This window comes from Labrus mixtus, chromosome 8, assembly GCF_963584025.1.
Source record: "Labrus mixtus chromosome 8, fLabMix1.1, whole genome shotgun sequence".
NCBI lineage: Eukaryota > Metazoa > Chordata > Actinopteri > Labriformes > Labridae > Labrus > Labrus mixtus.
The window spans coordinates 9,867,469-9,881,099 of NC_083619.1; the positions used below are offsets into that span (position 1 = coordinate 9,867,469).

The 13,631-nt window shown below is 39.4% G+C and overlaps 1 protein-coding gene across 2 annotated transcripts; it reads left to right on the plus strand.

The window, feature by feature from the left end:
* Window positions 1-210: 210 nt before the first annotated feature.
* Window positions 211-9,632, plus strand: LOC132978825 (receptor-interacting serine/threonine-protein kinase 2-like). Of its 2 annotated transcripts, none has more exons than XM_061044148.1 (11): window positions 211-755; window positions 1,608-1,761; window positions 2,488-2,643; window positions 3,482-3,639; window positions 4,099-4,148; window positions 4,383-4,544; window positions 5,438-5,523; window positions 7,073-7,174; window positions 7,319-7,415; window positions 7,524-7,724; window positions 8,376-9,632. In XM_061044148.1, the coding sequence occupies exons 1-11, from the start codon at window positions 559-561 to the stop codon at window positions 8,759-8,761; spliced, it is 1,749 nt and encodes a 582-aa protein (XP_060900131.1). In that variant the 5' UTR covers window positions 211-558; the 3' UTR covers window positions 8,762-9,632. The 2 variants fall into 2 exon arrangements, with proteins under 2 accessions (XP_060900131.1, XP_060900130.1); XM_061044147.1 differs by having other exon boundaries at window positions 213-755; window positions 8,373-9,632.
* Window positions 9,633-13,631: the final 3,999 nt, after the last annotated feature.

The window sequence follows — 13,631 nt, forward strand, 5'->3', positions numbered from 1 at the left end:
GGAAAAAGACAACGTCGGTATTCAAACAGGTCTTTTGAATTTCACTCCTTTCTTAATAACCAGTGTGTTATTAGTATTTTAACCAAGACTGAATATTGAAGGTCATATGTGCACAGCGAAGCGTTTAAAAAAAAAAAAAAAAGTACAAGGAACAACTATGTAGTTCCCTCGAAACCTATGGACCTGAACGCATCTCATGAACAACCCGGAAGCGTGTCGTCATTAGCAACAACAAACCCACCTGCCTTTATATGACAGTGCAGGTCAGCAGCAGCAGCTCATTGTTGTTATACCTATTTGACTTAGCCTGTCAGAATATCATGAATAAACAGGCATGAAGACGCAAACATTTAATTCTAGTAGTTTTTTCGTCTGGTTAACCACCGCGTTCACATTATTACGCTACATGAACGTTAGCTTAGCTCGCTAGCAGACAGCGGTATTATGGCATGCGTTTAACAGAGCCAGCTCTTCCTCATTGCAGTCAGCTAAAGGGGCAGTTCTGCTTTCAGTGGCTGATAAATCGACAGACTTCCCGCAAAGGGTTCACTGTGTGCTATGGAGCCGTCCGCGGCAATGGGCTGTGTAAACATCGGTAGTCTGACCAGCACCTTACCGGTGATCCCCTACCAGAAGCTGACCGACCTGTACTACCTGAGCAGAGGGGGCTTCGGCACCGTGTTCAAGGCTCAGCACTCAGACTGGAGGACCACTGTGGCCATCAAGTGCCTCAAACTCGACGCCCATGGAGAAAGGTAAACCGTGTTGGTCTTTTGGCTGTACAGTTATTGACAAGACGTGGTTGGAACAGCTGTATATTATCTGTATTAAGATAAGATAATCCTTTATTTATCCCACAATGGGGAAATTTACATTGTTACAGCAGCAAAGAGCAAAGATTGCAGACAAAAAGTGAACACAGTAGAATTTAAATTAAAAAAAAAGAAAAATTAAGAATGTACAAAAAAAATAGATCAGCTATTGTGCTTCTCCAAGTAATCAGTCAATGCTGTACAGACACTAACACGTCTATGGTGGAGATCACACAAGCAAGATATGAATCCATGTCAGCTGTAATCCAATCAAAAGCGTGCAGACATTTAAATCTGATGTATTATTGTTGTTTTATCACTCTGTGAACAGCTGCAAGTCTCTCTTTGTCCTTCAGCTGTTCAGGTGGATCAAACATCCCTAGATTAAAAAAGCACATCTTTATTTAAGGTTACATTTTAATTGTGAGATTACAATGACTCACACTTGGTGGATTCACACACACGTCTGAATCTCCAGCTGACCTTTAACCTTCTGTCTCATGCTGGCACACATACTATCATTATGATGTCCTGCTGGGACAGATGTTGAAGTTCATCTTTACTTTTTGTGTCTTGCTTGTTTTTTCCTTGTTTTTGAGCCATAAACTGTTCAAGCACTAAAAGTCTTAAAGCATAGGAGCCTCTAATTGAGACCTGCTTTTAACTGTCAAAACATGCAGTAACACAAGGCCAGGCTTTTAATACACTGACAATACTGCAAATGTGGTCACAGTTGTGGTATTTCTGTCACCCTGCCCGAGAGTTAACAAAGACTCTGACCTGGCTGTGTTTCAGGGAAAGGAACTGCCTGCTGAAGGAGGCTGAGGTGCTGCACAAAGCCAGGTTCAACTACATCATCCAGATTTTTGGCATCTGCAATGAGCCCGAGTTCTTCTGCATCGTCACAGAGTTTATGAGCAATGGCTCTCTGGACCTGTTACTTCATGAGGTATTTGTCACTTCATTATAAAGGGAACCTGTCATTGTAAAACATCACAACTGAAGCCAGCGCTCATTGTAAGATAATTAATATGGATCATAAGTTAAGAAGACACCAGATTACTTTGGTTTAAAGACATTTATATTGTGTTCTTCTTCCACCCAGAGAAGGAACAGTAGCATGTATCTCAACAGAAACAAAACAAATCTTTGCTTGGAATTGCAGTTTAGAAACATGTGAACTAATATCTCTTTTTTATTTTACAACACGGTCACATGTCCAGAGAACATAGTCAGTGTTCTTTAGTTCTTGTTTTGTGGCTTTTGTTGCCAAAAAGACTGAAGTGAAAGAGCTGTTTTGTTTACATTGGCGAGCTGCTCCACATCCACCTGTGTCTCTTTGATACCTAAATGTCACGCCACAACATTCCTGCCTGTTTGGCGACAAGCCAAAGTGAAACTTCCACGTTTTCCGAGTCTCTGATGAAACTTTGAAACAAGTCGGGGGAAAAACAAAGCTGAGCCCTGAGGAAAGCAGACTCATTTAGTTTGGGGAAATTCCCACTTGTCTTGGTTGTGTAATTTTTCTCTTGCATCACTCTTGAATGCTTTGGATTGTAGTTTAAATGCAGTTTAACTCCCCCCCCCCTCTCTTTCTGCACGTGTATAAGCACGTTTTTTATTGGTACTTTATTGATCATTTTATTCCCTGCTGGTCTGCTGTCTGTGCCCACAGAAGGACATGTACCCTGCGCTGGCCTGGCCTTTACGTCTGAGGATTCTGTACGAGATCGCCCTCGGGGTTAATTTCCTCCACAACATGAACCCACCTCTCTTACATCATGATCTGAAGACGCAGAACATCCTGTTGGACAGTGAATTTCATGTCAAGGTTTGTGTGCCAGCGAGAATGTGGTGCAGTGGGAACTGTGTGAGTGAAAAATGAAAATCATTGATCGGGAACTTCCCTGAGAGTCGCTCTACACAGATACCTTCTGTACGCTATCTTTATGGCTTTGTTTGTGTGTGTTGAGCAGCAGACCTACTTAATTATTATTAGAGCTGACACAGTGACTATGTTACGAGTGGATGACAGAACATAAGTCAAGAGCTATTTTGATTATCATCATCATAAAAGGATTTGCTGCCTCACATTCTCATATCTGATGTTAAACTGAGTGTCACAGAGATTTGGACGGTTAGTCTCTTTAAATGAGCAATCTGTGGACGTTGTCTCTTCAGTGATTCATCTTTTATGAAAGTAACTGAAGGCTTGATTATTAAATCTGGAAATAATTCCATAATTACTTGCTGATAGCAGAGAAATAATTCCTGTAGAAAAATTTTTTGTTCTAATAAAGGATTGTTATTCATAGCAGCTGCATTGAAAATAAAAAAATGGCAATTCTCCCACAACACAGCTCAGGTGTCTTTAATTAATAAAACAAAAAGCAGATCAATGAAAATACGGTAAAAAGAAATAGAAATAAATAATCAATCAATCTTTATTTGTATTGCACCAATTCATAACAAAAGTTATCTTAAGACACTTTACAAAAAGCAGTTTAAGAGGTACTCTTTGTTATTTTACAAAAGAAAAATGGGAAAGTTGGAGATAAGATGCAGGAGGAAGAAGGATGGATGGACACACACACACACACACACACACACACACACACACAGATATAAATCAGATAAAAATGCCAATGATCTGCTGTGGTTGTGTCCAGATTGCAGACTTTGGCCTCTCAAAGTGGCGGCAGCTGTCCGTCAGTAAGGGCTCCGGGTCCAAGCCCACAGAGATGGGGGGCACAGTGATCTACATGCCTCCAGAGAAGTACGAACCCTCCAAGAGCCGTCGGGCCGATGTGAAGCACGACATGTACAGGTGAGGTGACACTACATGTGACTGTAATGACTGATTACTGATAGGTTGGACAGAATATATGTTGTCATTACTGTGGTTATGTATCCACAACATGAACATCCTTTAAGGTTTTTTATTTGTTTCATGTTTGGTTGGCAGATGTTCAAACGATAGGGCAGATTTTTTGAATGGATAAACTTCTGATGACTTTATTGTTCTGCTCTGATAGAGTAAATATTTCTCAGTCAAAACCTGGATTTTAAGAACATATCAGAGCGTAAAGCAGATTTTAGGGAAATCCTAACTCTGTCTTGTTAGGCGTCACAATGGGCTACCATAAGCCTGGATTTTGTCCAACAGGTTTGGATTGAAGTCAGCTCCTCGTAAAGTCCCTCAGCTCTTGACGGAAAGTACCGTTGGGAAATAATGATGCAACTCTAGTTTTCCTAACTGTTTCTTTCTTTAATGTCTACTCTGCAGCTATGCCATCATTATGTGGGAGGTCCTGTCCAGACACATTCCTTTTGAAGGTAAAACACTTTCTGGTGTGTCGCAATTTACAACTGTCACTCTCTCATTCTGTTCAGACTCTGTGTAATCTTTGATGGTGCTACCAGCCTAATCCCAGATATGTGTGTGTGTGTGTGTGTGTGTGTGTGTGTGTGTGTGTGTGTGTGTGTGTGTGTGTGTGTGTGTGTGTGTGTGTGTGTGTGTGTGTGTGTGTGTGTGTGTGTGTGTGTGTGTGTGTTTGTTTGTGCTGTCAGATGTGACCAACCCCATGCAGATCATGTTCAGTGTGCTGCGTGGGACGCGTCCTGACATCAGTCTGGACAGTCTACCTGCTGACATCCCCAGCAGAGAAACCCTCATCAGTTTAATGACCTGCGGCTGGACCACCAACCCAGACGAGCGACCTTCCTTCCTAAGTAAGCTCAGACTGATCTGTAGGGACTCATGACTGACAAAAGATTACAACCACAGCCCTCGAAAAGAAATACTCTTAATAATTGTAACCTTACTCAAAGTTCAGGATGACGCCTTTTTGTCATGTTGAGGAAAAAGCTTTCTCCTGCTCAGAGTTACATTTTCTCCTGACAGAGCAGTGACTCAGTGTCACATTGTGGACATTTCCTCTGCTTTCTGCATTGAAACTCATTTTTCTTTTTTGTAAACAAGATGAAACCCAAGATGACCCTTAGAGCAAGTATGCCCTTTACTCATTTACTGCTTGTTCAGCGATATGGTAAAACTAATATCCTTTGAGCTTCGATAAAAAAGGCCTCACAATGGTTTTTTAAAGTATGATTATTATTGGATCAATCACATGTTATATTATCAACACATTCATTATGATTTTAGGACTCTTTGTGACTTAAACAATCAAAATAATCAAGATATTTTTTTATGATTCCAACAGGGAGAATATTTAATGTTAGTTTGAAGGGATTCATTTTTTAACATGGAGGGTTTCATCTCACTCTTCTCTCACTGACACACCCACACAAACTGCAACAGTTACAGTACACAGCATACGGTCCACATAGTTTGTGAAAATGTTTGTCATTCATACGGTCCTGTTGTAAACACACTGCTGAAGCACAAAATACGTGATTTGAACAGAAGAGTTTAACGAGATTCCATTGAAGTAGATCAATGAGATAAAACACACGTTGAACTTTAGGGAGTTTCTGATCACACCTCTTGCTGAGAGCGCTGCGGTTCATAAAAACTTCCCTTCTCTGACAAGATTAAAACAAAATACCAGGTTAACTGTTTCATCGATTTAAGGTGTTTTCTTTTCTCTGACATTTTGTTTCAGAGTGTCTGATTGAACTGGAGCCCATGGTGAGGAAGTTTGATGAAATTGACTTTCTGGAGGCTGTGCTGGAGATAAAGAGGACAAAGGTCAGTCAGGAGTCTTCATGCTTCATGTTCTTAAAGGTTTCTTTTAGTCATTTACACTTGTATGAAAAGTGAGTAGATGGTAGAGATCTGACAACAAATAAAGGGAGAAAGAGTTGAGGAAGAACATACGACAAAGGTACACAGAGACTGTAACTGGGCATAATGTGTCGATGTTGTGCTCTGCCTCTGTAGAATGTAGAATTAAAGAATGTTGGTCTTGGCCAGGTGTCACATTTCTGATCAGCTGAATTGAAGAATACGGATATCATGTTGACTAAAACAGGAAGCGGCAGAAATGACGTGTTGCAGTGGTTAGAAGAATGGGTTTCATTTTCAAGAGATTGTAAGCTTAAAAAGGAATAGCATTAGAAAAGTCACTTACATTTTTAGACTAATAAAAAGAACGATATATATATTTGTCACAAATCACAAGACTGTATAGTTCTTTCTCAATTTGACCACACAAATTAGAAAACATAGAGGAATTATACAATAAAACACAATTTAACCAAAGCTGTAACGTATGTATCAGAAAGTCTTTCTTTCGTTTCCTTTTACTAAACACACAGCTGTTTGGGACCAGATGTGGGTCTAACTGCACAGAGAGGCTCAAAGCTGTAAACTGAAACAAAAACCACACTGTTAGCCTTCCCTGAAATGTTATTACTCAAAACGTAATAATGTTTACATCATATTCAGACCTTTATTCTCAGTGGTTTTAGGTAATAATGGTTAGTGACTGTCCTCCTAAAGGAAACCCCCTGCTCGGAATAAATACTCAGGCTGTGTGTGTAATTCAGGACAGTTTGAAAAAGAGAATGACAGGCCAGAATTTTTTCTTCATAATTTCCCCGTCGCATATCCTTCCTCTTTTAAGGTTGAGCGTCATTTTGTGTGTGTGTGTGTGTGTGTGTGTGTGTGTGTGTGTGTGTGTGTGTGTGTGTGTGTGTGTGTGTGTGTGTGTGTGTGTGTGTGTGTGTGTGTGTGTGTGTGTGTGTGTGTGTGTGTGTGTGTGTGTGTGTGTGTGTGTGTGTGTGTGTGTGTGTGTGTGTGTGTGTGTGTGTGTGTGTGTGTGTGTGTGTGTGTGTGTGTGTGTGTGTGTGTGTGTGTGTGTGTGTGTGTGTGTGTGTGTGTGTGTGTGTGTGTGTGTGTGTGTGTGTGTGTGTGTGTGTGTGTGTGTGTGTGTGTGTGTGTGTGTGTGTGTGTGTGTGTGTGTGTGTGTGTGTGTGTGTGTGTGTGTGTGTGTGTGTGTGTGTGTGAGTGTGTTGGGTGAAACAACTGTCGACACTGACCTTAAGAGCAAGTGAAGTGAATATGTAACTGTGTGATCAGCTTAATAAAAACACACTTCTGCTCCACTATCTCTCTCTCTTTGTGTTCATGTTTTAACAATGTTTCTCTGTGGGCAGTGTGTTCTTGTAATTGCACCAAGAGCAGGTTAATTCATCTAAGCGTATTTGATTCAACACATTATTACAGCTTTATAGTTTCCTCCTAATCTTCCCTGGCAGTAAGTCTCATGTTTCTCTCCGTCCTTGCTCCTCCACAGTTGATGGGCCAATCACGCTGTTGTTTAGCACAGTCAGAGTGTGAGAAGAGGAGTGAGGAGGGGTCTCTGAACATGCTGAAGGACAGACACAGCCCCTGGCCGGTCAGTAGTCGAAAAAAGTCTCCGAATATTAATCAAGTAAACAGATTCAGTGATGGTGAACTTGCGCCTCCATTGGTTGTTGTATTATGACTTTAATATGTTTGAGGATTTATCAGTAAAACGTTACTGTCTGTTCTACTAAAGGAGAGCTCCACCTCCGGCTCAGGCTCTTGTTCCTCTCAGGACACAGACATTTCTATCCCAGGAGCCCTCACCAGCAGCAATGCTCCTCCCTCTAAAGGTAATCATGCTGTGCCATGTTTCCCTATTGTTCAGAGTCTGGCTATGCTGCTTCATCACATTGATCAGATTTTAAGATATGAACACCATACTCCTCATACTATTGTAGATGGAAGATGTCCATCGTCGTTCCTAGCTCACAATCTGGACCCTCCTGAGTCTCTGAAGGACAATTGCGCAGTAAATGATATGAACAGCTTCCAGACTGCCAGGCCCACGACGGATCTGAACATCCCCATCAGAGCAGAGCTGCCTGTCTCTGAATATGAGACACATCTGGATAACCTCACCCTCAAGTCTCAGCAACAAGGTACAAGCAGTTAAAGCACAACGGATGAAATATGAGATGATAACAACGATGAGGATAATTGAGTTCTGGAAAGTGAATTAAATAAAATGTTTTGATTGATTGGTAACACTTCATATTAAGGTGCACATATTCACATTTTACTACATGTGATTAACATGCTCATTAATAAAGTGTATAAGTCATTCTAAATCCATTAGTAATGCCTCATCCTGCATGATCATTTTCTACAATTACTGGGGAATTTACTGAGAGATTCCCATCAATATAATCCTCTTTCATCCTTATTGGTTGTAAAAAATAAAGTTGTTCTGTTCTAAGTCTGTTACTTATAATCTGAATATGCTGGGCTCAGTATTGTGGAACTACTACCTCTTGATTGTCATAGAAAGCCAACAAGATTCAGAACATTATACATGAAACACTTCTTATTTAAGGAGTAAAGAATATAAAACATTGCATGACTACACTTGTGCAGAATGGGGCATAATTAAGAGCGTAATATTGACTAATGGTTGACCAATGCTACAATTACACATATATTTTTAGGACACTAGTTAAAGTTGTTTATCCTAATACAGGTTAACAATTGTTAAACTGAACTTAACATTTTTAACCATATGTATCTCCCCTCTCTCTCCTCTATTGCAGCAGATTACTCTCCTCCCCCGCGATACTCTCCTCCCTTTCAAGGCCCGTTTGCTCAGTGGATCTCGACGCGGCGTGAGGAGATCGTCACTCAGATGACAGAGGCCTGTCTCAACCAGAGCCTGGACGCCCTGCTGGCTCGCTCCTTGTTAATGCAAGAGGATTATGAACTTGTGAAGAACCAGCCCACACGCACGGCTAAAGTCCGCCAGCTGCTGGACAACTGTCTCAAACACGACGACGACTTCTGCCTCATTGTTGTACGAAAGTTGCACGACAACAAACAGAGGGGCTTACAGCCGTACCCGCCGGAAATCAGCTCGCCTCCCCCTGTCGTCTTCCCGACGGCACCTCCACTCAACATGTCCTTTAATATACCCAGGAACATGTAGCAGCAGTCACAGACAAACAGTGATACAAGATCGTGCCGACTTGACACTACACTAAGCTCTCAATGGTCATCAAGATGGTCAACGTGTTTTATTTTTTTGCAAGTCTCCATGAAAACAAACAAAGGATGAGCTGGTTGAGAAAAGACTCTCACAGCTACAAAAAAGACGCTGTGAGATATGAGATTTAATCTCGGCTCATCAACAAGAGATGAAAAGTTTAATTCTGTGTGAACAGAATGAAAGATTTTGACTGAATCAGTGATTTTATTGAACAATTTAATGTGATTTTGTTTTATGTATGCATTTGTCTCAAAAGCTCAGTTTCCATTATATGAGAGCCTAATTATGTGGCCCAGCTCTTTTTTGTGTTGTGTAAGTGTGTACGTGTCTGAACGTGTGTGTTTATTTATAGAAGAGGAACATCCCTGATACGCTCGCTTGGTCTGAGTAATGCCAAAAGGACTGTTATCATGCTGTAAAGTCTACAGCATGTATTCCTTTTATAGCAGTTGCTCAATATCATGTAGTCATGGGTTGAATATCCTGATTTTTTACCTGAGAGAGAATGTGCTCACCACAGCGGAGAGTATCTGTGTGTTGGAGTGCATGATCGATATCAGTGAGAGACTGCAGAGTCAGTGTTCTAATGATAGCCATCGAACTCCGGGACCAGTTAAACTGTGGCTGAATGGATAGATTGTGTCCCTAACTGTGCTCTTCTTCTCTCTTTTTTAGTTTTTACTGCTGAGCCCTACAGAGTCACTGGGACACAGAGTAAAGAGGAAGTGGAGTTTGTAATACAACACCCAGAATGAGAGGGATGTGCGTCTCTCTGCATGTCTGTGTCTGAATTAAAAGTGGACCAAAGTGATCCGATTTCTTTTAGTCCTCTCAGCAGAGACCTCACCTGTCAGTAATCATGTATTATGTTCGCATTAGAAACTTCAGACCCATCTGGATACTTCCAAAGTTTAGAATAGTTTATCCTCGGACTCTGAACAAGGTTGAAAAATAAGTTTCACATTTTGTTCCTAGTGAGCACATGGCTGGTGCTCTGCTTGTAGTACCAGCTGAGTTTACCTGCTTTACACAGAACAGCTATTAATAATTCATCTTTTCTACCGTAATGCTTCCTAAACCGCTCAAAATTACAGACACAACTGTCACTAATATAAATATGCATCTGCTTCACATAGACAGGTTTCAGTAAAGGAAGGAAACACATAAATATACATAAAGACAATAGCAGTGGTTCATCTGTATACATAAGGATGATAACTGTTCTGTTTATTTATACATACAGGTTCTTTGTCCTAGTAAAGAAACAAACATGTCTGTTTTCCTCACGCTAACATGTTGTCTTTTTCATTACTGATTTAAGTCATCTTAATGTCAACTAATTTAACAGTTGTGCTCCCATAGTTTGGCCTTTACATATCAGAAAAAGCTTTAAATTGTCAGTTCACAAGAGCCCGTGCTGACAGCTGAAAATGTGTCAAGAGTGTCCAAGCAAGTTTCTACCATCCAAAGAAATTCAATTAACTGTCCCTTTAAGAAGCTTGACTCTGAACTTTTTAATTGAAGTTAATTTCAAATTGATTCATCATCTGATCGTTTTTGTATATGTACGTCTGTGTGTAGTTTCTAAGTTATAGCATCACTGCGTTCACATAAAGAGGTTCTTAAAAAGATGATGCAGCCCCAGCATTCACTGTCTGTAACCACTTTAAATTCATCACACTGTTAACTATGTTTTAATTCAATTCTCTACATGGATGTACTTCATCTTTCATCATGTGGATCGACAGGTTCCCCCACCATTAGTCAGAGTAGCTCAGTGAGGCTGTACTAAAAACACTGCTTCATTCTTAGTAAGACACATTGTTACGAAATGAAATAGTTCTTTTTGGAAAAAAAAAAAAAAAGTCATTTAAATAACAAAAGAAGAGCCAAACAAGGTCTGTGCTTCCATCATCTTGTAATGCCTTGTTTTTGGAAACTGTGCCTCATATTGAGCTTTAAGTCTCAACAGTGACGTGTCAAAGCTTTTTTTACACTCATATCAAACTCAGTCGAGTACAATGCTACACATTTGGTAACATAAATATGGTGTTACACATTTTTATAGTATATTTCTGTGTAGTTTCACCTTTTTATATGCACACTTACATTTGTGATCTCTTGATTGTTTAAGTGATATTGACCTTGACCTGCCTTGTGCAAAGTATTGGCCTGGTTTTAGTGCCCCTGTTATTATCAGTGTGTTGACCAAACAGCCATATAACGTGATACTCTAAGTTCACTTTAAGTGTTTTGGCAGTTTCAACAGAAACTATAATTTTTCATTAATCTGAACTAATTAAAAAAGTGACCCTCTTTTTACTTCTGATTGCGCTCCTCTTCTTCCTGGTTTCACTCGATGCAGCATGAATCAAATCATGAAAGTTTAAGCCAAACTGAAGAGAACATAAAGATCAAAGGAGACACAAAGAATCACAAATGGATGACGAAAGACAACAAAAGAATCTGCAAAGAATGAGGACAGAAAACTACAAAAATGGCAACAAAGAGTAAATGATTATCAAGAGATTCATAGTAACCAAATCAAGGACAAACAAACACAAAGACATAAACAAACATACATTGAACAATGTAAACAAAGCAAAAGAGGCAGAGTAACAACACAGATCCCTAATAACAAAGATATAAAAGAACAACAAAAGCAACAAAAAAAATCAATGAGATGCATAAGAAACATAAAAGAGCCTTTAAAAACCTATAAAACAGATACTCAAAATGACTATAACAACACAAAACCATGTCAAGGATATACTGAACACACAAATGAGAGAAAAAATAATCTAGAAAAACAGTAAACCAACTGCAAATACGCATACAGACAAGCATACAGACACTGTGAATGTCCATAAAGACATGTAAAATAACAACAACAAAAAGACCTATAACATAACAAAAACATGCAGGATCCCAAAATGACAACTAAGAGACAAAAGTAACACAAAGACATGCAGACCAAGAGAAAGATCAACAACTTCAGAAGACTAAAAACACACTTATTGTGTTCAATGTCACAAACAAAGACGAGAGGTTGTGAAGAGAGAAAGAGAAAAGGGACTAATACAAAGAGACACAAAAGATACAGAAAACACAGGGGCTCACAACAGCTACAGGTACACAATATAATCACAGTGAGATACAAAGTCCAGTTCATCACCAGGTATTCTGAGCCCCATGAGAAAATACCACTGTGTGGCCCACCAACACCACCGCCAATCCAATTTAAGACAACATCTCCTTTATGCTAATAACCTCAAAAAGGTTTTAAAAAGCAAACTTTGTTTAACAGCCTGTAAAGTGGGGAACAAAGTTTGATACTGTCATGTTTTATGTTTATAAACACAGAACATTATGATAATATGATTATTATGAGTATTATAGTTAATATGATTATTGTAATAGTAATTATTATTATTAGTAGTAGTGATAATAACTTAATAAAGCCACATTTGTCTTGACCTTGAACATTTGAATTAATGCCTTCAGTTCCTAGTTTACTTTTCTTCTCATAACACCCAAACTTAGAGTGGATCATCCCACCTGACATTGAAGGTCACATATACAAAATACACTTCACCGTGGTTTTCTAACACTAATATGTGTCAATAGTTTATCTATAAACCCCCCAATTTTAAGAAAAGTCCATCCTCTCTGTCTTTAGCCTGCTCCACTTTTCAGAAAATGTGTGCTCAAACAGGCCGTTTGAAGATTTTCCCTTCATGACATCACAAAGGGCAGTAGCCCCTCCCCCAGGTGGGTGACACTCCCACAGCCAGGTTTTTGTTCTGCCCTCTGAGTCTGCCTTCTTACTGTTAACAATGAGGCATGGAGCGAGAAAGCCCTGAGTACACCCAAGCCCTTACAGAGAGGGGCGTGGTCAGCCAAAAGACAACTATGAAAAGTCACAAATTATGATAAAGATGGTTTTGTTTGATAATGACGATGACAATATTAAGGATGTTTTTTATGCTGATTTGAATTTTCAAGAGCAGTGGTCGATGTGTTGTTGATGATGATAAATTAACTTTGATTTTTTATTTATTTTTTGCCTCTGTGCAATGCCTGTCAGAACCTGTGTGTCTGTTCGGACTTAAAGCTCTTTGTTTGCACTTACTGGTGTTGTTTCCTCCTCTCTAGATCCTTGCTTGTCCCTTTGGACAAAAGCATCTAATAAATGAATTGTAGAATTGTGGTTCAATGAAAAAAAATGAGACTCAAAATGACAATAAAGATACACAAAAGAGACAGAAAAAAAACTTTAGAGGCCAGAAAAAAAGGCCCAAAATGACACAAAACAATCACAAAGAGATGCAAAGACAGGAAAGAGAGAGACAAGACAATTACTAAGATACAAAAAAACACAAAGATAAAAGTAATCTGTAAATACAAGGTGACACAAATATGTGAAAAATACAGTGACAAAAAAAAATACTGAAATCGGCACACCAAAAAACTCACAGAGAGACAAAAAATAACTGGCAAACACAAATTAAACAAAATAGATGCTAAATAACTTCAAATTGATGCAGTCTGCGTGTAGAAGGGTTGGATTGTGCTTTATTGGTCAGTGCATGAGAGCCACTGTCTCAAAACTAACCATGTGTGTAATGTGTCAACCTTTCTGAATTACAGATTTTAAGGCATCTGTTGGGCCAAATATGTATTAAATGATGAGTGTGTCATGTACTGTTAAAAACATATAAAGATGTTAAATATTATACAATTTACTGACTGAATCCTGTCAGTTGACCCAGAAGCAGTCTGAGCCCCTCTATCTTCACTGCTAAGAGCT